The sequence below is a fragment of the Rhea americana genome, unplaced genomic scaffold (assembly GCF_003343005.1).
Source record: "Rhea americana isolate MKP2758 unplaced genomic scaffold, rheAme1 scaffold_258, whole genome shotgun sequence".
Taxonomy (NCBI): Eukaryota; Metazoa; Chordata; class Aves; order Rheiformes; family Rheidae; genus Rhea; species Rhea americana.
The window spans coordinates 484,235-510,503 of NW_028186377.1; the positions used below are offsets into that span (position 1 = coordinate 484,235).

The window sequence follows — 26,269 nt, forward strand, 5'->3', positions numbered from 1 at the left end:
TCCTAACCCAGCTGCAACCCTAATGCTAGCCTTGTCACCTTTCATCTCCATCTGAGCTTGGCCTTCCTGGCTAAACTCATACTGAAAATCCCTGTCGGTACAATGCAAAACTGTTTTATACTAGAATGAATCCAAAGTCAAGCTATTCCTGTACTACCAGTTCTTTTCCTGAAGGATGCTAGCACCAAGCAATATGAACTCTCACACCAAGCCTTAGAGTCCAGTGGAGAGATTAATTCTAGTCTCTAAGATTGCTTAACTTGTCTCAACTTGCAGGGCTCCTAGAAATTATTCACCCACAACTTTTAATATAGAACTGTTGCTTCTGGAGAAGTGATATACCTCACATATGTGAGTTCCACTGAATTTGCTCTTATATTTTTACAGAGTTTAAAGGGACAAATATACATATTCATCCTGACTTTGCAAAAGGATCTGTAGATTGCAAAATTGGAAATGTATTGTTATAAAAGGATGGTGCAAAATGAAAACACAACTTTCAAGTATACCTGATACCAGTCTTCACTCCTAGTTCTCATTTAGGAGGTGTGTATCAGCTCTAGAAGTTGGAGGAACCATTCATTCAAGTAGTGTTCTGTCTACTGGATGTTGMCAGTAACTTCTACCAGTTAAAATGGATGGTGGACTTAAGTAGTCAATATTGAGTTTAAAAGCTCCCATGCCCTTCCCTTTCACCTGCTGTGTTAGGTAGCCACTGTAAAATAGCAGTCTCCTCTCATTCCAGCCCTAAACCTGTGTGATCCTAAATCTGCACCACTGCTCAAGCAGTCTTAGCCCAAGCCTTAATCCTGGCTCAGACAGTTCTTTATAGTAGCCCTGGTTCTGCAAAACTCATGATCTGGCAAAATCCAACACTAAATTTACCTCTTTGGTTCCTGCTGCTTCTTACCAATTTACTGTGCACAAGTTAAAGAATAGGCTATGTGAATTCCCACAAGCTGGTTACGTTCAAGATCTTTTTATGGGCTAAAGGTGTTCATTTAGGAACAGGTTCATTGTCAATGCAAAGTCAAGAATTTATTGCTAGTCTTACCAAGACTATTGCTAGTCTTAGCAAGTTAATCAAAGAACTATTATTAGTCCACTTAAAATGATACCAGCACTTGTTGTTCAAATTACGTATTATTACAATGAGGTATATGCAAGCTTTCTAGTATCCAACTATTTCTCTGGTGTCCCACTGCCCCTGTGGCTTTGAAGCTTGAGAGTTCAATGGGGCAGATTGCGGCARGCATGGCGAGTCCTTCACTTGGAGGAGAAGGTTGTTGGCATTAGTTGTTTCTTCTCTCTATGGGATATGTTTGAGGCCACTTTTATATGATTACTAAAACACTCTTTCTTGGTCTGCAAGTACATATTGCAWCCAAATTTACTCTCTTTGGTGTGTTTTATGCATGTTAAATACTTGTTCTTTGTTCTCTTTGTCACCCCTGCAACCAATTTTGCCCGGCTCCCAAGGTTGCATTTGGGTAACTGACCACTGTAGAGCTGTTTATAACCCTAGGGACTTCAGTATCATCCTGTGTCCATGCTTCCAAGGACTGTGATATCATCCCATGCCTTTACTCCTCTGTGCTGCTTTCTGGGATCAYAGGTAGTTCATTCTGCACAGAGTATCTGTACTTGTCATTACTATCTATTAGTTGCAAAAATACATATAACATTGTTACACTACACAATTATACAAAACAAAGCAAAAGCTAAAGCAGAAGCAAAATAATAGTCACCTGGCCATTAGATGGTTGCTGTTACATGATAAAACAAATCTCCAGTCAGGCCAAAATAGGTCCAGACAAACCTGGACAGGTCCTAAGCTGTGGTGTTGGCATAGCACCAAGACTGCAGCCTCTTCCAAGAAACAGCAATACTATTTTTGCTAAGCTGCAAAACTACATATTGTAAACCTTAACCTGCAAGCTATAAGTTTATAGCTATAAAACCTAACTTCCACTTCATTCTAAACCTGTGAGATGCTGCCTTTCTCAGATCTAACCCTAAATTAGGGGCTTTGCTCACTAAGGCCAGGCTCTTCAAGTCTGTTCCCAAGCCTACCATCTTCAAGTCCAACCTCAGTTTTTATTATTTGGGTCCCTGTTTTTACTATAGTCAAGTAGCTGATGCAGGATCCACATATTAACTACTGCCAGTRTGCAGCTTACCCAGAAGTTTTGTTAGCCTAGCAACCCATCAGACCAAACCAAAAGTTGTCCAAAGCCCCTGTTGAGTCAGAGCAAAACTTAGAAGTGCATTTTTTTCCAGGTTTGATCTTGTTCATCAGTGCACACCACTGGGCCCTAACTGCAGCCCTAGCCATAGTTTGAGGGTTCAGATCYTACTTGGTCATGAGCTCTCAGGCAAATGGTGGCTTCCAAGGCAGACCCATTTGATCATTTTGCAGAAATGCCCTTTGCTGCTCTGTGCTGCCACAGGTGCTGCATAAAAGCCCAGTTGTGTGCACACTCACCCAGGAAAGCATGTCAGGTTACCTGGCCTTCTGTTGAAGTCTTTTGTAGTTCATTTCCCAGAGAGGTTCCCTGCTTGCTTGGGCTGCAAGTGAGCCTCAAGCCCTTCCCGTCCTTCCATTTTCTTATTATGCAGATCCCAAAATTGCCAGTAGGTGGTATCAAATTGACAGACATTACTGGCCTGGCTTCTCTTCCCACCCACTGATCAACATCAGTCTAATCTGCTGTGATATTTTGCCTGTAGATTCCCAGCATGCATATAAAGTTGTGAAGCCTGGTCTCTATGTAGGTGGCAATTTGCTGTAATTATTCAGCAGAACATACCAGCCTGCTGAGAGCAAGAGCTATTTCAGAATTTGATTTTAACATGGGTTTCCCAAACAAACYCTCTCCCAAAATATCCTTAGCTGAATGATTGTGATGCTAAGATAATAAATGTTTAGTGGATGCTTCATGCAAATCAGGTTTGATGTAATGTATTTCTTACAATCTTGTAGAAGGAAAAAAACACTATGCAATGCAATTACTAAATTGTAATGAAAAACAATAATGCTGACAAAATTACGAGATCACATGTCTCCAGATTATTTGTATTGTATTGCTTTTTGTAATTGTACTATAATGGGTTTTTTCTGAACCTTCAGTGAAGAGTTATTAGAGAAAACATATATATTATGTTGGATTCCACAGTTATGGGACCTTCTTAATCAGATCTTGGTTATCATTGTTTTCTGTCCATGCTTTAAAACATTGCAAATATCCATTATAAAAATGATTCTTCACTATTTCAGCAAACTTTTCTTACTGCTTTTAGAAGGGTGGAAAAAAGAGACAAGGTATTTGAAATGATGTATTATAGGCAAGAGTAACAAAAAGGAAAAATGCATCATTTCTATGTGAACATCCTTCTGTACTGGAAAAAGAAAAAAAATCAAAATGCTAAACAGCAAATGCTGACCACAAAAGGTCTGAATTATTTGACTACATTTTAGTGAAGGAAAAAGCTAGTGGTTTGTCATACACAACATCCTTGAATGAGTCCTGAGTCACAGTATGAAATGTGGAGTATCTATTATTAGACCATTGATTTTTTTCCATCAGATAAATTTAAAAGTTAAATAAAATATGGCTGTACAAAAAAAGGCACACATAGCTTGATTTGTACAAATAGGGAGAGAAACTGAGACTCAGGGGTTTAGTAGGTGATGTATTCACAATGTCAGGCACAGGACGCTTCAACCCACAGATGCCTAATTAAAGAAACAAGAAAAATAACTATAACCAGGAAATGTCCTTGTAAAATTAACCTTTGTGTTATAAATAAAGATGCACCAGAGGAAATACGAGAATAGTTCTTTACTTTCTGTCTAATGAGAAATACATGGGAACTATAGAGAGAGAAATTTAGCTTTCCTATTTTGGGCAATAGTAAAATAAAAAGATGTGACAGGTTACTTTTGTTTACAAGATTAAGCTGACAGTCCTTTGCAGCTATGTTACCACTTTCTGGAGATGCCATGCTCTTCATTCCACTGTTGGAAAACACTCTTATAAGAATGACTTAGATTAGATTAGATTAGATTAGATCTTCTGCGTTAGAACAGTGCAAATTCAGTATTCTCTAGCTCCCTGAATTTAATTCATGCTCATCTGAACAGACCCCACAAGCAGAGTGAGAGCCTTGATGTGCAGTGTCATCAGCTAGAACTCCAGGACTGTTGTTGGTAAAATTCTCTTTCATCTTGTATCAGATACAATATCCTCTGTATATCACTGAACCTTAATTTTAGCTAGTTGTTGTCATTACAAAGCTGCTCTTTCTTTTTAATATACAGTTCCCTAGGCAAACCAGACGAATTGGCTTGCACAAAGCTGCTTCATCTGACTTTAACTGRGTCAATGTGCTACTGACACCTCTATTTCTCCTGCACATTAAATGTATTCCYACTGATGGATACCTTTGCTGTTCCTGATCTATAACCACCTTTTACTGTTTTGAGCAGCATGAATCTTTCTCGAGACTCCTAGAGAAAGTACCCTAGCTAGTCCCCTAGCTATATGCACCTCTCTTTGTGAGATTTTATCTCTTAAATGACTCAGAAAAAAAAAAAAAGGATTTTTTTTTCAAAAATTACTCTATCTTATCTAGTGCCCTAGGCATCTGCTGTTTTTTTTCCCTACATTTAAAATAAAAGACATTAAATGTGACAGAAGGTTGATTCATGTGAACATGTTCATAGAACAGCCCAGCAGAAGTCGAGAAAACAAAAAAAAAAAAAAAAAAAGAAGCTGGACTGTCACCAGTCCTTGTAGACTAGGCTGCAACAGATGAGGCTAAAACTGCCTTTGCTTAGATCTCTACCCCAAAATAATTAGTGGGCTCTGTTAATGTAAATGTTATGGTGAGTTGAATGTTGCTTTGTGTACAATGAATTCTTCTTTGTCTTCCTTTCAAATCCTTTCCAGATAGCCAGATTGTTCTCACATTCATGATGGAAAATGAGTAATATTTGCTGTTTTGAGACATTTAAGTCTTTTTCAAAATGACATATTTCACGTAGTCACAATTTTACAAAATTTATTTTTTWAAAAAATCATAATTTCCCAAGAAAATTAACTTAACATCAAGTGTTTCTGATCAAAAGAAAGCTACACTAGGATACATTATTTAAAATTATGCCTGGCCATTTTTTTTACTTATTAGAATGGAATTAAATAGTAACAATCAAGCGAGAGTCCAGAAACTAAATTTCACCAAAGCTAAGCGAAATACAATGTTTACAGCTTCATATTGTATTCTGAATCRAGGGTTTTCAGTTTTTAGACGCCAACTGCGATAGGCAAAATAATCATGATCATAAAAGGAGTGTGGTTGCATACATAAAACATGGACATCTGAGTTGAACATTATAGATGTTACGCTCCCAATACTTCGGACAAAAAGTTTTACAGTAAATGTTATTACGATATTATTGGATGGTATTGCTTAGTTGCTGACCGTGAAGAGATATGCTTGTTTGCTGTACTTATTCTGCTGACCAGTCGATGTATACTATATTGTGTAGATGCTGCTTTAAGAATGCTCTGTTTCTATTTCGAGATGCGTTTTGTCTCTATAGCACTTTTCCCTGTAGTGCCTGATATTGATCAACTGCATAAAGAGCTTTCCATGTACGTGTGCTTACATTGCAGTATGGTGCTCAGCAGTCTCTGTGGTCCCTTTGTCCCTGTTAGGTTTATTTCCATTCTTTTTCTGAGTTCTTTGGAAAAAATGAGTCTTTCAGTGTGGCCCAGAGATACCAAGATGGAGTTTTCCGCCCGTGTCTTTAAGGGGATGTTGCAGAGGAGATACTGAATAACACTTGCAACAGCTCATACTGTAGCTTCCTGTTACTTGTGGGTGTTGACTCCTGGTCATAACCTGCAGCAGAGCTAAGAATCAAAAAGGATGAATCACGAAGGGGCATGGAGGGACTCTAGTAATTTTTTATGACAGTTGTGACAAATATTCTGTAATAATGGAGGAACTAGAGCTTATTGTGTGGGGCTGGCATCACAAGTGTATTGTAGTCTCCTGTCCTAGACGAGCTGGCAGGTGATGCACAGCTAGAATCTCTGAGCTTCTTATCTGAGACCAGACAGGTCAAATTATATGAGAGCAACCTCTGGTTGATAGACTTGGTCTATTATAGCTAGGCGATTGTCAAGGAGACTAGGTTTGCTAGCTTAAGATGGAAGAAGGTGATTTAAATAGACACCAGTAGTAAAGTACTTTTATTTTTTAGAGTTGTGCCTCCAGAGTACATCAGGCATGAATTTCCTTCAGTTCTGAAAATTATTGATCTGTGAGGCAACTTTATATACATATATGCATATATATACACACATACACAAACTTCAAACTTATTCCAGATGAGCACCTTGCCTGTGGTTTCTTTTCTCTGAGATCTTTTTCTAGTGAAAAATCCCTTGTGTTTCAGTGGAGAATGTGGATTTGATACTTACTAACCTACTAGCTGGTGTTCTCTGATTCATGCATGCATGCCCTGTAGCTAACACATAATCTAGTATCAAGGACTCTAGTGTCTGCTACCACTGCAAACCTGGGATTGTTCTTGCATTGTAGTAGTACCAGTGAGATAATTTTCAAGTGCATTACCAAAAATAAATAAAAAAGTCCCTTTTTTTGGCAGAGTATGGCCCTGAATACGAAAGATAAAGGAAAATCCAATTCTTTGGTACAGCTCTTGACTCTTCATTTTATCCCTTATGGCTTAGTCTGATAACAAAAACCTGAAACTAAAAAAAATATATGTTGTTATGGACTGAATGCACATAAGCTCATGGAGAAAAATACTTACTCAACAGCAACATTTTGAATTCCCTGATGCATTTTACTAGGTTATTTCTCAGTAAGACATTCTAGGTCTTGTAGGCCATATTGCATTCATAAATCCTTAATAATTTTATAATACATGAAAAAAGAGCTATAGTGGCATTAATAGTTGAAATTAGAAACCTCTACATTTTTTATCTCTTTATTCCTACAACCAATCAGTTTCTTCCATTTTTCTCCCATTCATGTCTGTTTCATGCAGAGACAAAGATCTTGATCTTCCCKTAAAATATTCTTTTGGAGGAGGAAGGAAGGAGAAGAGGGGTCCAACAGCCATGTTTCTTAGCATGGAGTAACTCTTATTCATGACTGTCCAAAAATCCTCCAGATGGTTTTGTGAATGTAAGAAGCAATTCCCAGGAGCTCTAGCAGACACAAATCACAGTGTTACAATAATCAAAGTCCCTCTTCATCATGTTATAGTGACATTCCGCATTATTCTTAAAGCACAAGATAGATAGTGATCAGAACATTGACAAAGATAATAGCAAAGCAGTGGATTCTGTCTCTAGCTTGATGATATCATGTAGCAGCTTAAAAAGGGGCAGGAAGAGAAAAGCCTGAAATATGACTCTGACAGCATGAAATGTTTTGTTTTCCTTCAACTATTGTTTTAGGAAGTTGAGTTCCCTCAGTTCATATCCCACTTTTAGTCCTAAATACTAGGTAACACATCCTACCATAGTTAAAAATGCTTCTTATTCTCATCTATGCTGTGTAGGGAAGAATATGGAGGCAGTCCTCAATGTTTCTGAGAAGTTCGCAYTGTCATGCAACCTTCCTTATCACTYGGGGAAAATATGAAGATAAAATAYATGCGAGCTTGTAGTCATTGTACCTGGAGAACTACATAAAGCACATGAACACCTGAGACTGATCAGTATGGTATGATTTACCTGCTGAATCAGAAGGACTCAGGTCACTGTACCATTTCTCTGTATTTGTTTTCTGCAGCAGAAAGTTTTTAACTCTGCATTCAGCAAGAGACTGGGCATAGAAAGGAAGTTTCAGCTTTAATTGCCTGAAAATTATCACACTGCTGCATCTATTTCATGATGGAAATCTTGCAATGGAAAACATTAATATGATAATGCACTCTGCTGTTTTCATCAATTTGTTCTTCCTCAGTGACTTGGATACGTGTGGTTTACACTTGTTTATTTTAATGATTTCTAAGTTCTCCCAAGCTTGTATTTGTTTTCAAAACTAAGATCAAATATCTTTACACAAATGAAATTAGCAATTTGGCATGCGATTGCTATTAGTGCACAACAAATAGATGAAGGTGTGGAAAAACTATGTTTCCAAGTATTGAATCATACRGTTTGSATTTGGTTTATTAGGGAAAAACACAGCCACTGTGAAGCTCTTCTGGACTAAATACAAAAATTAAAAGTATATCCGGTCTTCTTGTGGATACATTATTCTGAAAATTTTTATCTTGAATCATCTTTACTGACATTAAGTGATTAATTCCCATTACAGTCAAGTGAAATGAAGATCATCTTCCTTCTGTCACTCGGCAAACTGAGGCACAGGTCTAGCATTCCCCATTCTCTTYACCTTGTCTTCAGGCCTCTTTGGGTTAGTTCAGATTGCTTGGTCCCTGAAGTCATTCTTCTTTAAAGGTCAAGATGTTCCAAGATCAATAGTTCTGCAAGATCAGGTTCTTTGCTATTAGCCTGAGTAGCTTTTCTTATTTCCAAGAACTTGCTAACATACTGTTCTGTAGAGGTTATTTTAGACAGTACTGCTGTACATGAGAGGAGATCGCTCGGCATCCTGCAGTGGTCCTAGAATTCTCCTTTGCTGTTCGCATGCTGCTAGGCTTTCTTAAAAGTCAGGTTTGAGACTGAGGCAGGGATGGAGCTGAGAAGACTGTTCACTTTTGTCACCTCTATATCAAAAGTGTTGTAAACTGCAGAATACTAAGTGAGGACTAGCAAAAGGAGTTAACAGGCTGAGGAAACTAATTTAGGCAGTAAAATAAAAGAATAATAGCATAAACATATTTTAGAGACTTCCTGATTAAAAATGGCTTGATTTTTTCAAGGTGCTTGTCACAATGGCCTTTAGATGAGCTAGAAATGAATTTCACAAGATGTTGCTCTGTGTTATTCCATCCTAACTCTGGTGACTTCAGCCAAGGAATAAAATCTAGGTCTCATGCACTGACAGCACAACAGGTCACAAGCTTTGTAGTAGCTGAGGAGAAATCAATAGGAGTGAAAGTTCTGTTCTTTGTTGCAAAGTTGTGCCGATTTCCTTTTGCTGTCTTGTTACAAATAAATATATCTTAAAAGTCCATGTAAATAAATATAAAAAGTTTTTCCATAGAACAATGAACAAGTATTTAGAATGTGTAAACACAAAGAGGCTGCAGGAATTTTTACAGATGATATGCTTTAGTTTAAATTCATAATGTTCCCACACATTCCAAAAAAGCCACAGTACAAACAGATAGAGCAGGACTTCAAGGCTGGTACCTAAATACATTGTATATAGCTACTATCCACATAGTTTCCAACCTTGTGTGATAGAAATTACTCAAGGCACTGCCATCTCTTTTGTCCTTGTATTATTTTAAGTAGGAAATTTCCAAGTAGGACATCTGTGTAGATTATGTAATTTTGGCCCAGTCATAAATAGGGCAAACCCCAAAGTCCCTTTAAAACACTCTTCTTTCAGAGCAGTGGAACAGGTTGCCCAGAGAGGTTGTGGAGTCTCCTTCTCTGGAGATCCTCAAGGCTCAACTGGATGCAACCCTGTCTACCATGCTCTAGGTGACCCTGCTGAGCAGGCAGGTTGGACTAGATGATCTCCAGAGGTCCCTTCCAGCATCAGCCATTCTGTGCTTCTGTGATTCACAATGACTTTTTCTGCTAGTATTGTTCTATCTGGGCAGACAGTTGTTTTCATTGTTTGCCAGTTTCTTTTTACTTCTCTTCTAGAGTTTCTATGTTTCTTCTCTGTGCCTTACAAAGCCTCAGAAGTCCATGCAGGTTTATGTTTGAATGAAATCTGACCTCAGAAACAAAGAAATATGCTTTATTATGAAAAACATTTTCCTTCTAGAGATGTCACCATTCTGCACTATAAGTGTTGTATTTTATTGGTGTTTCTGCCTTTCTTGCAAGAAGCAATTAAACTCTGAGACTAGGGTCTAAGATGTCACACCCCAGAGGAGTTCATCTGACTCCTGCTTCGCCTTGCCTTTTGCTTTCTTTACCTGTCTTTGCACATTTGCAGCACAGCTTGATGTGTCCTCTTGCTTTGCCTGGAGAAAGGGAGCAGGGCAGGGAGCAGGGCAGAGCACACAGCCTGAGCTGTAGCGGGCTGCATGAGGGACTTCGTCATGGCACACACTCCCTGGGCACCCTGCAGCCCCGTGCCTTGAGGCCGAGCTTGGCGCCTAGCCCAACATGCGCAGCATGCACACCGGCAGAAAATTCATTTGTGAGAGCTGCAGAATTCCTGTTTCAAAACACAAAATCCACCCTAATGGGCCTTGTAGCCCCTCCTGTCTGTTTCTCATGGGTAAATAATTATTGCTTTTGGTTAGACACTGTGTCCTAGCACAGCCTTTCAGTACTGTGCCGACAATTTTTTTTCTCTCTTTTTGCAGAGATATGTGGTTGATGAACATGCAGCTGTGCGAGCCCGATGGGAAGAGGCATCTAGAGAAACAATCAAGAAAACAACCAAACCATGCCCCAGCTGCCATATTCCAGTAGAAAAGAATGGTAAAATTATTAGAGTTACCAGTTATTGCTTGTCTTTTAAAATTAATCTTAGCATATAAATATATGACTATGCATGCATATGATTATGGACCTGTGAAAAGAGAGAGAGCACACAGAGCTAGATACTTTCCTCTACCACTATATCTGAATTACTCAGTAATCACTAAATCTAAACTACTTAGTTCTAAAGCCACTAATTAAGTCTCACAAAAMACTCAGCTGTTTTATAAACAGGGAAAATAAGGCACAGAGAAGCCCTGAGTGTCAAAATTATTCATATGACTGAATGTTCACCTAGTTGTCTAGACAACTTCCATTGTCAATGGAAAAAATAGAAATTTGTAGAGCAAAACTTGTATCATGCTAAAATACAGCATGTATCTAAAGCAGGCCAAAGGAATCGCACCTGAAACTGAGGTGTGGAAGAATAAGTCCTGATGTAGATGACTATATGATATATTCCTGAAGTTCGATGAAATTAATCTCACCCTAGTGAAATGCCTACAGTTAAAGAGCAAGTCAGAGGAAAGAAATATGAGTCCTGAGAAACTGGTTGCACTAATCAATACTTAACACATGCGAAGAAAAGTAATCTACTGGCTCTGAGGTCATTAGAATGGGGAATAGGAATAGCAAATGGGCGGTACCATATAGGTACTTGTTTTTCCAAGATTTAACTGTATTAACATGAACTAACCAAACTGTCTTAAAATGATTACCTAAATAAATTATGTATGATATGAATAGTAAGTATAGAGGGTGCTTCTCAGTTACTTGGCATCAATGATTCAAATGGGATTTTAAAAAATGCCAGACAAGAACTTCTGTAAACCATAAGGAAAAACCACTTCAGGCAAGGAAACTATGGATATATTATTAAATAGGACAAAATCCTGAAATCTGGTGTTTGGAGAAAGAAAAGAAGACAGTTGGCAGATGGAAAGTGGGAGATTTCTTCAAGTACAAGAAGCAGAAGTTATGAAAGCAGGAATTCAAGAGTGGGAGGGTGCGACAAGATTTGGCAGAGTGTGTAGAGCAAGGTGGGCAGCAGGAGAGAACAGAGGGGTAGGTGAGAAAGAAATTATTTACAGACTTATAAAATAGATTGGCAAACCAGAAGTTTGAACTGGATTAGAAATAGACAGTAATTGCAAAGGTTTATATATAAAGTCTGTGCCTAGCCAAATAGAAAAGCTTCTAGTCAGGCTGGAAACAGTGCAGGGACCTTTTCTTTCTCTTACCCTGTGCCACAGAATCTCTATTGTTAATTTATAGAAAGCTGTCACATGGACATCCCTAGCTGACACCAAGATGGTTAAGGGACTGTAGCATCTCTCATACAAGGAGAGACAGAGAGAGCTGGGACTGTTCAGCCTGGAGAAGAGAAGGCTCAGGGCAATTTTGTTAATGTTTATAAATATCTGATGGCAGGGAGTAAAGACAAAGCTAGAGTCTTCTTGGGRGAAGGACAGGAAGCAAAGGGCATGAAACACAAATAATTTAATTTAAACATGAGAAAAAACTTTTTTTACTGTGAGGGTGGTTGAACACTGGACCAGGTTGCCCAGGGAGGCTGTAGAGTCTCCATCCTTGGCAGTATTCAGAAACTGATTGGACATGGTCCTGGGAAGTCTGCTCTAGGTGACCCTTCCTGAGCAGGGGGGCTGGGCTAGACGATCTCCAGAGGTCCCTTCCAGCATCAGCATTTCTGTGATTCTGTGAATTAAGGCATGAAGCTTAAAGTACGCTGTGCTTGCTTTTTTTGATAATGGGTACTGCACATTCCAGCTCCCAGACTGGCCTTTGTAAACTGCCTGCAGCCTACTGTTCCCTGTGTAACAATAGCCATACATTTATGATAGCAAATTCCACTGAGTCAAAAGATAAAAGGATAGTTAACATGCCTTTTAACAAAACATCTTTGTTTACTATATTCTATCAAAACATATATCCATTGAAAAAAAATGACATTAAAAAAGAAATGTCTTCTCAGCAGCATTTATTTTATTTGTATTCCTCAGCAAGTTTTACCTGTGCTGGAACTCTGCTTGGCATACAGAGCTTTCTCAGATTTTGCTACACTATATCCGTAATAACTGTTCAAACCACCAATTACAAATTAAAATTATCCCTACTGGCTACTGAAAACTGTTGAGCAGCTAGGAACAAAAATGGTAAATGTCCTTCAGAAGTCAAACTATCAAACTTCCTAGGAAATGCAACATTCAGTGAGCCTGGCTGCTGTGAAGGCCTCGGTTCCTTTACCAGTCCAGAATCGATCAGGACAGATATACAAGTGCTCTAGAAAAATGACGCTTACAGAAGGCGTGCTGGAGGGAATCATCAAGTAGAACAGTTCAGTCTAATCTAGAGTTAGATTGTCTTCAGTCTATATTGAGAAATCTTTTGCTATACCTTAGTTATTCAACTAGAATCACTTCTTTTGTCTCCTGTCCTTTTTACCTTCAGAGGGTCATTCTGRAGAAGGGTAACATGTGATATAGTAGGGAATACATGAGCCTTGTACATCCTATCACCATTTGGACAAGGTATTTACAACTCTCACAGAGGAAGAATTATCAGCATTTCTTCATACAGTGTGGCTTTATTTCAGTTTGAATTATACAAAAGCTTTCTTTGTGTGGTAAGCAACATAATTCCCATTTGAAGTAAATCTCTGTAATGATCATTGACAATATTAATGTTTTATATATTACAAAATAAACATTTGATGARGGCTGTGAGCAGATAGATTAAAGCTGCTTTTCTAGTGTAAGAAAGTAAGAAACAACACAGAGGAAAYGATGTGATCAAAAAGCTGCTTTAGATATAAAGAAGGTCAAGGAAACTTATATTTCTAGTATCATTTTGATGTAATCAGAAGTCAGCCATTAAAATCTGTGCATCTTGATTAATTCTGTTTGCAAATCTCTCAGCTTTTCAATCCAAATTCAAAAAAAAAGAATTGAATTTTGAGCAACTTCTGGCTCACAGCTAGATTAGTGGAGACTATCCTTGAACAGCTATCTACACAATTGCTTTGAGATGCCACAGACTGTCATCCCTATTCCCCGTCTCTACCACAGTCTCTTCAAAGGTCAGACTGAAGTGCAGTTGCTACTCATGCAGTACCTCAAGTGAGACCAGCAGTTTATAACCAAATAAAAGAGGGAGTAATAGGTTTTATAAAGCCCAGGAAAAAAGTATTCTTCAGTCTTGTTATTCTCATTTATTAAATATTCTTCTTGACTAATAAATGAACACCTAAGAAGTCAATTTAAAAAGTCAATAGTTGGTTGACATCTCTTTAAAGTATTTTCCAAGTACCAAAGCCATTCTATTTCTATCTTGCAGGTGGCTGCATGCACATGAAATGTCCTCGCCCTCARTGCAGGTTCGAGTGGTGCTGGAACTGTGGCCTGGAGTGGAACAGAACCTGCATGGGAGATCACTGGTTTGACTAACAGCTCTGTGGCACCAACGCCAGCTGGCGTCTTAGCTGCTACAGTTTGCTCTTATCAGGGTCAAATTGTTTCTTAAACAAAGCTCCCACTGGTTTCAGGGACAAGGAGTTCAGAACTTGGCCCCAGTTTGTTTGGTTTTGCTTTCTTGCTTATGAAGTCATACCAAAATCACATTGAAGTCATTTCAGGAGTTTTACATCCACTAAGTAAAAAGAGTAATTGTTTTTATCACCAGATTTCCTCATTGTGACACAAAGAGGGTTAAATTTCACCATCCTGTACTTGTGTGTTCCCTCAGTACAGACAACACAGTGCTACCATGAGGAAATTTGGCTGACATTTATAGTCAGCAATTCATAACTCTTACAAGACAGAGAAGCCTACGTGTGTGTGTGTGTGTGTGTGTGTGTGTGTGTGTTTGTGTGTCAAAGGGGACAGGGGAAAGGAGGTTCTCTGCATTAACATTATTTCTTAACAATTTTTTTGCAGAGGGAAGACTGTCGTTCTTCAGTGGTTTCTCAGGGTTCCTTCCCAACAGGCTTTCTGAAGGGCTCTTGCTTTTAAACCAAATTGTCATAGAAACATCTAGCTTAATGCTGTATTTTTGTTTATGTATTTGTAACATGACATGAAATCTTCTTCCATACTGATTACAAACTACATTACTATTGCAAGATTAGTTAAGGATGCAGCTTCAGCTTTAACTGTGAATGTTCTTGCCTTAGTAACTGGGGCTGACTAAGTATTCTGCAAGCTAGACTCACAGGGCTTCATCTTTCCTGCACTTACAGCAAAGCTTTGGACATAGCAAGACGAGGGAGGAGGAGACTTCTCAGGGGTTATTTTCTCCATCATCATTCTCAGAAATTGAATTAGAATATGGATATATTCCTGAAAAATATATTTGTAGCTCAGACAACATGGGGCAGGGGATTCTTTAATTTTACAAAGTTAATATAGTAAGACAAAGCTCAATATCATTTCCAAGCCTGAATAATCTTACTGTTTCATGGGATTTACATTGTCATCTTACTCTAAAATGAAACAGGTACTGTCCACATCAATGCAACATGTAATGATTTGCACAACTTGATTTTGGAGAAAAAAGGTACAATAAATAGTCAAAAATTCATGCTTTATTTCTGTCTTTTTTCATTTGAATACAATGCAAGCAAGTGCAAAGATGTTGGGCACCCTGGCTGAGGTATTTCCTTGACTGCCTCAGATTCCCAACTAAGAATCCGGCCCTTTGATTGAAATCATTAGAAGAACATAATTTAAAGGCCATGGACTGCTTGCATCTAGTCTGAATTAATATTTTGTATCGCCTGACTGTAGATTTCTGAAAATATTACTGTGCCCTGTGTCAGTCAGCAYAGAGATGAGAAGCTTGACAGATAAAGAAATCCCAGGCTCACTACAAAAATGCCCACATGTTAAAAGCAGCAGAGTATTCATCTATCATGGCTAGAAGTTGCATAAAAAGTCTGAGGAAATGGCAAGATGAAGAAGTGAGGTACCCAAAACAAGAGATTGAATAATAAAATGAAATGCAGATAATCTAAGAAAATGCAGTGGGAAAGAGAGGAAGTAGCAAAGACAAGACTATGGCCCATTCTTAATGGCCATTTTCCTTTTGGCACCAGTGAACTAAAATATATGCAGAAGTAGCTACATTAAAATGTAGRGGTGCAATAAAAAATGCAATATATCTCATTTAAGTACATTATCTCAATGGAGCTATTTTACTGTGAGTTCTGATTATTTCATGATTTGATTTCCTTCCTGCACTTGTGTCTATTTTTTAATTTGCATGGCATGCAATCATAATGCATATTTTCCTTTTAAACTCTGTGATATGGGAGCTCATCACAATATTTGATATCCACAAACATTTGGAACAAATAAAGTCTGAATCTCTTTCYATTTTTGCTTAGCATCTTTCTTACAAAAGGAGAAAAACTTGGATGTAAGGCAGGTTTCACTGAGTTAGGGCTAGTCTTCACAAGTTAGTGTTTCAATTGTCGCATAGAAACACGTAATTTATACCTCTGGATCAAGGCCCATTGAAGTCAACAGCTATGGATCATCTCCTGCATTTTTCTCTGTCCTGGGCCAGSCATGGCAGGGCATGAGTCACAGGCTAAAATAAACATCTCTTTCTTGGGAAGAACTTGTCAGAGGTTGGGTTTATGAACATTCATCTAAGACATGAGCAATGGCAGGAAAGGAGAATAAAAAAGGGAGTTCCAGGACTGAGTCAAGATTATTCACTTTTAGGGACTGACTTTATAGGCCCTGGTCACACAGGGTTGCTGCACACCACGCAGCATTCCTGGATTACGTCCTGTGATCACGCACATAAAATAAATAATACTTGGATCCTGCAATTTTTAACAGAACTGGATTACATCCTGTGATCACAGACATAAATAAATAATACTTGGATCCTGCAATTTTTAACAGAACATGTCCTGATCTCCTCTATATTAATACACATGAATCTGTATACACACAAACGCACACACATGCCCACAAAGCTTGAGATGGTGTAGGTTGATTCCTATTTACAGCAAGATTGCTTTTCATTGTTTCCACAATTTTAAAGTTATGATAAATTAGGATTAATTTTTTAACGTTAACACTGTTAGAATATTAGAATTGCACAGCGTGAATTGGGCCTAAAATTTCCTCCACTGATTTTTTTCTGCATAGAAAATAACTTAATAAAGAAAATCTAAAGCAAAATTAAACAAAAATCTCATTGAAATGAGATCTTTGTAATTTGAAACAAAACAGAAGAGAGCAAACCAAGTCTTCAATGTCTATGCAGACCGCTGCTTTTATTTCAGCTCTGTACTTTCAGAATGGACTTTGTGTCACTCAACTTTAGCCATCTCCCCTTAGCCCTCGGTTGGTTTGATAGCCTCAGAAGCATGCACAGAGACCTGCTTCAGGTTTATAAGGAGGTTACTTTACAAGGTTACTTTTAAGCACAAGTCAGTCATGCCCAGAGGTGCGGTGGTAATGTGTCTGCCAAAAATGGGGTGCAGTTCCCGATAATACAAGCAGGATTGCAGAGCTCACCTAGACCTCCGGCTCTGTCATTGGTGTGGAGATAAAGGGTTTTCAGTTTTTAAAACTTGGACACTGACATTGTTTGCTAGCTTTCATGAAGCCAGCCTTTGCAATGCCGCCTCTGTTTCCACACCCATGTCTCCGGAAATACTCCTGGCAGCTACGGCAGTAATTAAAGGAAACAGGATGCAAGCACAAAACAGACAAAATAACCTGATGGCATAAACAGATGCAGAGGTTTCTAGCATTTGTGGGTTATGCTTTCCACCAGCAATATTCATTCTCAAAAATATATGCTTAAAATGCTTTCTTCTTCTAGAAATATTAAAATTTAACTATGTATTCTGTATTTTCAAACAGGATGATTTATCACAATGATACAAAGCAAAAAAAGGATGTACCTATTAAACATATAGGTTTGCTTTTGTTAATTCACTTCTCTTTACCTCAAGTCCTCTTCATCTTTCATATTAAACAATTAGAGACTTGCTCTTGGTACTGCAATCTGAGCTCCATTTAGTGTGTGTTAAATGGATTAAGTACAAAATATATGCTGAAATATTCAATAATAATAATCTCTATAATAATTCAACTCTACAGCAACGAAGAAAATCTCTAATATTTAATTCCAGCTGGCAGTGAAATCTCAATACCAAGTAGATTAAGAAGAAAATAYATAACAGCTTGACTCCCTAAGAACAAAGCTTATCTCAAAGTTTAASATAAATATTAATTTGGATATCATGACTTTGACTAAAATATAATTTATAAGTCTGCCCTTATCTTGTCTCAAATGGCAATCGAAATAATTTCATTTTAAAACCTAAACTGGAAGAACAATTCACTAAATTGCACTTCAGAAAAAACATTATGCCAGTACAAGGAACAAGAAGTCACATTTTCACAGGACAGCAAGCTTACTTTTTGCATATGAGCAGTAAGATACCATTAATAGTGCAAAGCAGAATGGCAACAATGCGTCTTGCTTACGTATGTCTTATGCAAAATGAAGTAAAATTTACATTTGCAGAAGGGATCCTGAGGCACTTACAGGTAAGGGGCCATATTCCAAAAGCTGCCTCTGCTCTGAAAGACCAGGAGGGTTTGGCACTTTGTGCCAGGCTTTCTCAAGCTTTGAGGCAACAACAGCAATTGATATTTTTCTTTTGTTTACTGTGCTGCTCAAACCATTTGGCATATAATCCCTGGATGTAGGGAGCTCAGCAGAAAGATAGGAAGGATAAAAGGTCCTGTCAGCTATGAAGACTGATTAACCCCGTTTTGACTTAATTTACCTGATTCAATATTCGGCTAGTATGGTGATGGCGAATCTAGAAAAACCCTACAGAGAAATGCAGAACTGCACTATAGCTCTTTAACAAGCAGATTTTGTTCCCTGGCAGTAAAATTATCGTGCTTCCTTCAGATCTCCCCCAAGCAACAGATAAGCCTGGAAAAACAGCACGGGACCAAGGCTGCCAGAATAAAGAAACTCCATGTTTAATGGTCCCGAGATCCCTTTGGGAACTTTGCCTAGATGCATCTGACAACACACTATTGACAGCGATCCAGCAAAAACAAGTGTACTGACTACCTTATGTTTTATCTGATTTGATTATAGTTTGTAAGGAAATGTTCCTATCACTGTTTAGTCAATTTAGAAAAACACATCTCTCACTTTTTAACACATTTATCTGCCAACTCCTATTATGTTTATTTGTGTATGTGTTTGCCCATGTGCTTCTCCTTGTATCATCTACTGATTTCCAACTACGGATCATCTTCATCTGGATTAGTTGACACTCTAGCAGTGTGGAACTTGGGGCTCTAGGAAATACCACGGTACACACACCGAATAGTCCCTTATTTTCTGTGTAAGTATGTGCACAGAGAAAAAAATTAAATTACCTTTTCTTCCCCTATCCCTTTGGCCTGGAGCCCTCTTTGGATTCTGTTTGCAAATACCCATCTGTTTTTCCAGTTCTCAGCCAACAGCGCTATGGGGCAAAGCAGGTGGTTGGTGAGAGGGCTGGGGCTGGAGGGTCCTGCGATCATCAGGCTGGATGGGAACACACATCTCCACTTCAGTATTTTATACAGCATATAAACTAAGGACATGTTTTGTCTACAATTAAATAAGAACATACCATCACTGATACAGTCTCTGCTACTCTTGGCTGATTTTTTGCCTATATCATGTCTTTCACTTCCTGTGATATGTCTCACCTTACCTGCTCGTGGCCCACGCAGCCTCCACTCTGCTCAGCAGCCATTTAAAGTTTCAGTAGGAGAGCACAGCAGGCCCACTGACCTGAGTATACCTACAATGTTGGAAAAATGGCATGTACTGGGGGGGACTCCTCTTTCCTTTACACTTCTGTGGCCCTAAGTGTTTATCCTCTGTGAGCAAGTAATATATAGCTTTTCTGATTCACATCACAGTAGAAAGAATTATTATTTTTTCCTCAACAAAAAAAAAAACAAGTGGTGACTTCTCTTTCTTGGCCTCCCTCTCCACTTTGTATCATGAAGAGCACAGGAGTTCTTGCCATACTTTCTGTTGGACAATATGCCATTTAATTTTCCTTCATTATTATTAATAGTGCTTTTTCTTTGATTTTCATTTTTTCTTATCATAGAGTTCTGTGTTTTTTTTTTTCTGAGTAATGGAGAAATGGTTCTATGCCATCAGATAAAACATGCAACAATATACATTATTTTTTGGCTTTTATCCCTCAAAAGCTCGAGGACTCCACGTAATCCTTGCAGGCAGGAAAGTGCCACTATCTGCCTTTTAGGCAGAATATTCAGGGAAATCAGCCCAGAGGCTGCATACAGACTGCACACAAGCAATGGTTCAATTGMACACCAGCCTTCTGTCACCACTGCCTTTCCTCTCTGGTCAAATCTGTGATGGCACCAAGGTGGACAGCATCTGCATGCCAGCASAGTGATGGCAGGGAGCACAGGGAAGTGGGATGCAAGTCTTAAGTCTGAGTTCCAGAGATCATCAGTATGACATTAGGCACCCAGAGAAAAGAAAAGGTAGGATTTTCMGTGGCGTAAAAAATTGTGACCTAACCTGATATCCCTGGAAATGACTGGGAATTTTAGAACTGACTTCAGTGGGAGAAGGCTAAATTAGAGACTCTGCAAACACCATTTAGCTTGCCTTTTACCAGTACTTAGGCAATCTCTGAGAGAATTTTATATTCCATTTTTCTTTTGTTAGTTAAATATTTCATCTGCAAAACACATTCATGTCCACCCTCTCTATCTCATTTTAGTGCAAACTAAATGCCATTCYAGAGTTTTAAAAAGTTTTAGTTTAAGCACAACTGAAGCAATACATTGGATAGTCATCTCACTTGGTACATGATTATATTGTCTACATCCTAAACAGTAATCTTTATAGACTKCCGACTTCCTTTTCTGCTTACCAAGCCAAAAACTAGCTGGATAAGGACCTCAAGTAATGATCAAAAGATCATTAAAACGAAAAGCAGCAATCAACAAAATGAAGTAGCWTTCAGACACTTCTTATTTGGGGGCCAATATCAACATTTTTTTCTTGAAATGGATGCTAAACACTACTGAATAGGTTCAGCCAATTGAATTTGTTTATGCCTGGAAGTTAAATCTGGAAAGCACTGCACTTCTCTGATTGAAGCTAAAGCAATCACAACATGGTAAAAGGGTTTTGAATTCTTCAACAGTGGCAGAACTTTGTGTGTTCCAAAGTTGATTGAGATAACGAAAACAAAAAAAAACAAACAACCCCACTTAGCTATAATGACATTTCTCATGTGCAAAGAGCTGCTACAAATGACAGATCTGGTTTTTTTTAAAAAAAAAAAAAAAAGATCTTTTTTCTCAAAGACAAAATGACTGTTTTTTACATTAAAATTAGTGAAATAATGAAGCTGAGCTCAATTCTGATCTGAGTTTGTAAGTTTTAGCATGATCTAACTGAATTTAAGAGTATGTCAAAATGTTAATGTCAGGCTTCGCTTAGTGAATATGAAGATAAATATTAGCTGAATCACAATCACTCAGGTCCTTACTGCATTTTAGAGGTATAGAGATCATAGCTATCCCTAGCTATGTAAATTCATTAGGATTTTACAAAGACTTAATACAAGCTTTAAAACAAAACTAGCAATAAGCTTTTCCATGGTAAGATATCTTCTCCTGTACTAGTAATCTCTTCTTATGTGTCATTTACAGTGCATATAGTTAGAGACAATCAGTGACATTTCAGTTTTAGTCCTGATTTTTGTGTAAACTTTGGGATAGAGTTGAATAAATAAAAATATAAAGTCAAGTCTACACAACAGAAAGCCTACTTTTCTTGCTGGTCCAGCACAACCATACTACAAACTATCTGGTACCATACATGAGCTTGGTAGACTAGTCTGGTACACAAAATAAGTTGTAAAGCAGCAATCTATTTATGTATTTGTTTATGCCATTGTATTGCACTTTTTAAAAGACCTTTGCCACTCTAGAAAACTCATAACTACCTTCTTACTTCAGGGGGGATCCATTTCAGTAAACCCCTACCATGAGTGTGGGCTAGGCCAGTCCAGCTCCTCAGGCATAAACTGTATCATCAGCTGGGTGAGCCGAGATACAGATTGTAGGTGCTCCTATATTTGGAAATTGATGTTTGTAAGACCTCAGGTCCCACTCAGAAGCCCCCAAAAGTGCCAGGTTGTTAAACCATCAGGAACAATTTGGAAAAAAAAGATCTTTGTTTTGTGTTTAAGCAAAGGAAGCACACATATAAAGAAAAGAGAGTATTTGATACTTTTTCTATGATAATAGATGCTGAGCGGTTTGGAAAATTCTGATCCTAAGGAACTTTAAGTCAATCATTTTGCTCCTTTGCAGGAAAAAGAAAAAAATCAACAATCTTTTTGTAATAAGTCCATCAGCCCTTTGTAATGAGTGCATTTCAAAGTCTCTTTTTTGTTAGACTACCAGTAAACTGTAACACATACTTCACACTGTTCTACCATTTGTGTTTATGCATACATAGGTGTTAGAGTGCAAAAGGTCTGCCAAAATCTCAAATACATAATGTATACTTATTATTAAACATTGCTGCTGCGTCCAGATAAAAATGGAAGTTTTTTTATTGCCTTCAGCCAGCTATGGAAGACCGCTGTATTGTTGCAAACAGTAGGCCCTGATAATCTTATGAAGTCTCTTTATATATGTCCCCACAGCATTGTGTTCCATGGGCTTTACCTGGCTTGCTCCCAAAGAAAATCCAAACTTTCAGGCCTATTCAATCAATTATTAACTGCTAGCAGAAGGAGAGAGAGAGATCCAGAAGCCTTTCTTATTAATGTAGTCATTGTCTCAGATCCAACAACTTCCTTTGCTAGACAGTGTCATTCTGAGAAAGTTCTCCCTATCAGGAGGTTTTCCTGATACTTGAAAGCCACCTGTGTTTTTTTCCCTTTCATGATATTAAGCTCTTGGAGGGGAAAGGTCACTATCACAGGCACCCTGTCATGTAAGCTTTTCCATAAACTTACAGAGCACTCTCACAAGCATTTTTTTTTTTCTAGTGCCATTAACTTCCATTGCAAGGCTAGTCTGGAACCAGGTTCCAGACACTAATGATGAGAAACCTTTTAGCTCAAATATATTAATAGCCAGTTTATAACAATTTATTTTTTGTTATTATGGTTTGTAAGCTTAAATTTGTTTTTTTTTTCCTCTGAGTGTTTTGTACTCTCTTCCTTCCCTGATGGGTTGGAGAAGACAGCAATCATATTTCCACTCTATTTGTTTTATGAGGCTAAACAAGCCAAGTTCAAAACCTTGGCTAGCTATTTCTCTAATCATGCTAAAATCAGTTATTCAATTCTTACTTTATCTGTTCAACAATGGTTGACCAGAGTTTTGCATACTACTGCATGTCAGGGCTCACTGTTGCCTTCTATAGCATTCATGTCTCCCTGGGAAACACTTGGAAACTCTTCTAGTCCATGCCAGGATCACAACATATTTCTCAGAGACACATCCTACTGGCAACTCATAATCATCCTATGATGGGCTACAACACCCAGAGCTTTCCTCATCTTGTTTCCAATGCTGTGCTTCCAATTTATCACAAGTCTCTGTAATTTCTTTCTATTTATTTTCCTTACCATCTGTATTTATACAATGTCAATGGGCTACCACCGTGTATCCTGGCATACAAGCAAGTTACAGTAAAGYGAACAAGTATACGAATGTGCTTTGGTAATCACCCTCGTGCATGTTTGTATTCTGTTGTAAATGTTTCTTCCATGTGCTACAAGAGCTTTTTTTTTACTACTTTACAGTATCGTAAACCTATTATGTTCAGTGAACCTGGAAGTTTGAAGAGTTTGAGTAACTCTGGTCTGGTAAATTATTTGTTTGCCAACTATATTTCAGTTCTTTATTGTCAGGTTCATCTATACTGCCACTGGGAGAGCTTATGTAGCTATAGATGAGTTTGCTTTAAACTACTTGACTCAGGATAGGGCTAAACAGTATAGCCACAGCAGAATAAATTAAAGCAGGAGTCATCCAGCATGTTTTTATCTCCAGATTGTGGGAAGAGAGGTTTACGACATGCTGAGCCCCATGAATCTGTAGGTCCACTGCTGCCTCTGATATGTCCACACAGACTGCACCAGTAACACTCTGGGCAGGAGTTAGACCTCAGTAATCTTGTGCGATTGTCCTTGTTCCCAGTGGATTTTCAATCCTTGGCCTGTAAAATTGGTTTCTTGGAGATCACAGCTATAGTTCATTCTGTTCAAAATAGCACCTCAGTGACCTCAGACTACTGTATTTGAGCAGATTGGTGGAACTCAATTGTAAGACTGTTTTGCACATAAATAATAAATTCAGAATATGAATAAATTCAGAATGTCCACACGGAAATGGAGTTCAAACTCTTTGGGAATGTTATTGATTATGTCTGTGACTCCACTCTTTGGTCCAGTTTCTTTACAGAGAAGAGTTTCCTGCAATACTAATGTCACCGYGCAAGGTGTTGACAGTGTGGATGGAGAAACATTACAATCTTAAAAAGGATCCAAATGTTTAAAAGACAAAACAACAATGAAACTTTGAATAAGAAAATAAAGTCACTATACTGATGGCCTATCACTCAAAGGCATCTTTTTTAGTATTATGATTTTCTAAAGTCTCTGATCCTCTCTCTTAGCTATCAAAATCAGCAAATCCGTACAGCGGAAATGACAGAGGCACACAGAACTTGCAACAAGACACTAACGTTTAGCTTGCCTTGCCTAAAGAAGGAATCATTTCTTCTGCTTCAGGGCATCATCTGGAAAGCTGAAATGGGCAAAGAGGTTTCACCAAGGACCACAGCACATAGAGCATAGCACTAGAAGTTGGTCTTTAAAGGCAAAGCAAGAAAATTCAAAGGTTAGAGAAGACAGACTGTTGAATTAAAATGTCTGTGGTTGAACATCTGCAGAAACTGCTTGTCAGGGTGCTGAGGATGCTACCAGCCCTCCTTGTCCCTGCCCATGCCCTAGCCTCCCACACTCCAACCTCAACCCCATTGTAGCTCAGCGTGAGGCCATCAGTCATTGCCCCTTGATGCCTGCCAGCTCCAGTGCCACCACAGCCCTGTCCCTGCCCCTGGCCCCAGCCCTGATCCCATCATGTGGGTGCCCACCTAGCCCAGCTTTGGCCCAAACAGCCCCCCATCACATGGCTGGGGCTGCCCTGGTCCAGTCCCACTGGCAACCCTTGACACCAGCTCCAGGGAGCCACTGGAGCCAGCAGCACCCTGAGAGGGCTCCTGGCTAATTTGCTTATAGCTGTCGGACACAGCTGTTCATTTCACACACAGCCCCTGAGCTKAAGATCTTACATGGAGATCTTAAGGTCTCCACAACACAATGTTCAGTTATGTCAGTCTGGCATAAAAGTAAGAATGAGGTATGTCTCAGCTTAGTCTTTTGGCAACTAATTTTCCTTGTATACACTGAAGAGATAAAAATAAAGTTTGAAAGTGGTTTTGAGTTTCCCCARATTGGAGAAAGTGTATAGATTTCCATGATTTATGATATGTGCGAGTTGCACGGAGTTTAGGACAGTTTCTATGACTTGGCTTTGTCATAGGATCATAGAATCATAGAATCGGTAAGGTTGGAAGGGAGCTCTGGAGATCATCTAGTCCAACCTCCCTGCTCATCAGGGTCACCTAGAGCATGTTAGACAGGGTTGCATCCAGGTGGGTCTTGAATATCTCCAGAGAAGAGCAGTTAGTGACACACTAGAGCAGTTACTGCTGTGTCACAGTCCCCAAACTTCAGTCGAGCACTCCTCTAGCCACGCTACTCAGGAGCACCCTATGCTGCTGGCATATCCAAAGTATTTACTCARTTCTCGGTATTAGTAGAGAAGTCTCTGAGTTTTTGAACTGTTGGAAGCCTTTGGACCAAGAAGCCTTGTTATTTCTATCCACTTTGCTATATTTATTCTGTAAAGCGATGTTGGGAATCATGTTATATCCACAGTGAGCCTGCTCAAACTGTGTATTTCCTGAAGAAGTAAGTCTTCTTTTCATCAAAACAAACTTGCTGCAGAAGGCCTCCTTCCAGTCACAACACACAAGGGAAGAGCTGGGAACGGTAGCTGACTGACATGAGTGACGTGCTCAGGTTCCTAATAYACATCAGCAATGGGACTATAAACAGCCATAATTTCATGAGCACCAGGACTAATGAAGGCTGGTTTCAATGGATTTGTGCCTTGTGCTCAACAGCTTTATTAACTGTAGTGTGCAAAGCTGAGTTTCACCCTTTAGACAATACAAATCCTACAGGAAGAAGAAACCGTAGGTGTGTCCCAAAATAGACAGCATGACAATGCCTAGAAGAGAAATCCTGGTTGAGGTATGAATTCTCTGATGCCTAATAATGTATAATTTCCAGTGAACAGGTACCCCCCTAAATTACTGTACTTCATAATGTCTTTCTCCCTCACACACCTTATTCTTTTGCCTCTTCCCTTGGCCTCCCTAAGTGCTTTGATGCTTAATAAGAGTGGTTTTTTTTTTTTTCCTCAGCAGGAGTA

General features: G+C 38.7%; 1 protein-coding gene across 1 annotated transcript in view; it reads left to right on the plus strand.

Annotated features, from left to right (window-relative positions):
- The window catches only part of LOC146594475 (E3 ubiquitin-protein ligase parkin-like), a 488,318-nt gene extending 472,346 nt beyond the window's left edge, over positions 1-15,972 (plus strand). The window contains exons 9-10 of the mRNA XM_085307410.1: positions 10,508-10,625; positions 13,980-15,972. Of these exons, the coding sequence (XP_085163536.1) occupies positions 10,508-10,625; positions 13,980-14,089 (228 nt within the window). The 3' untranslated portion in view covers positions 14,090-15,972. The remainder of the gene's footprint in view (positions 1-10,507; positions 10,626-13,979) is intronic.
- Positions 15,973-26,269: the final 10,297 nt, after the last annotated feature.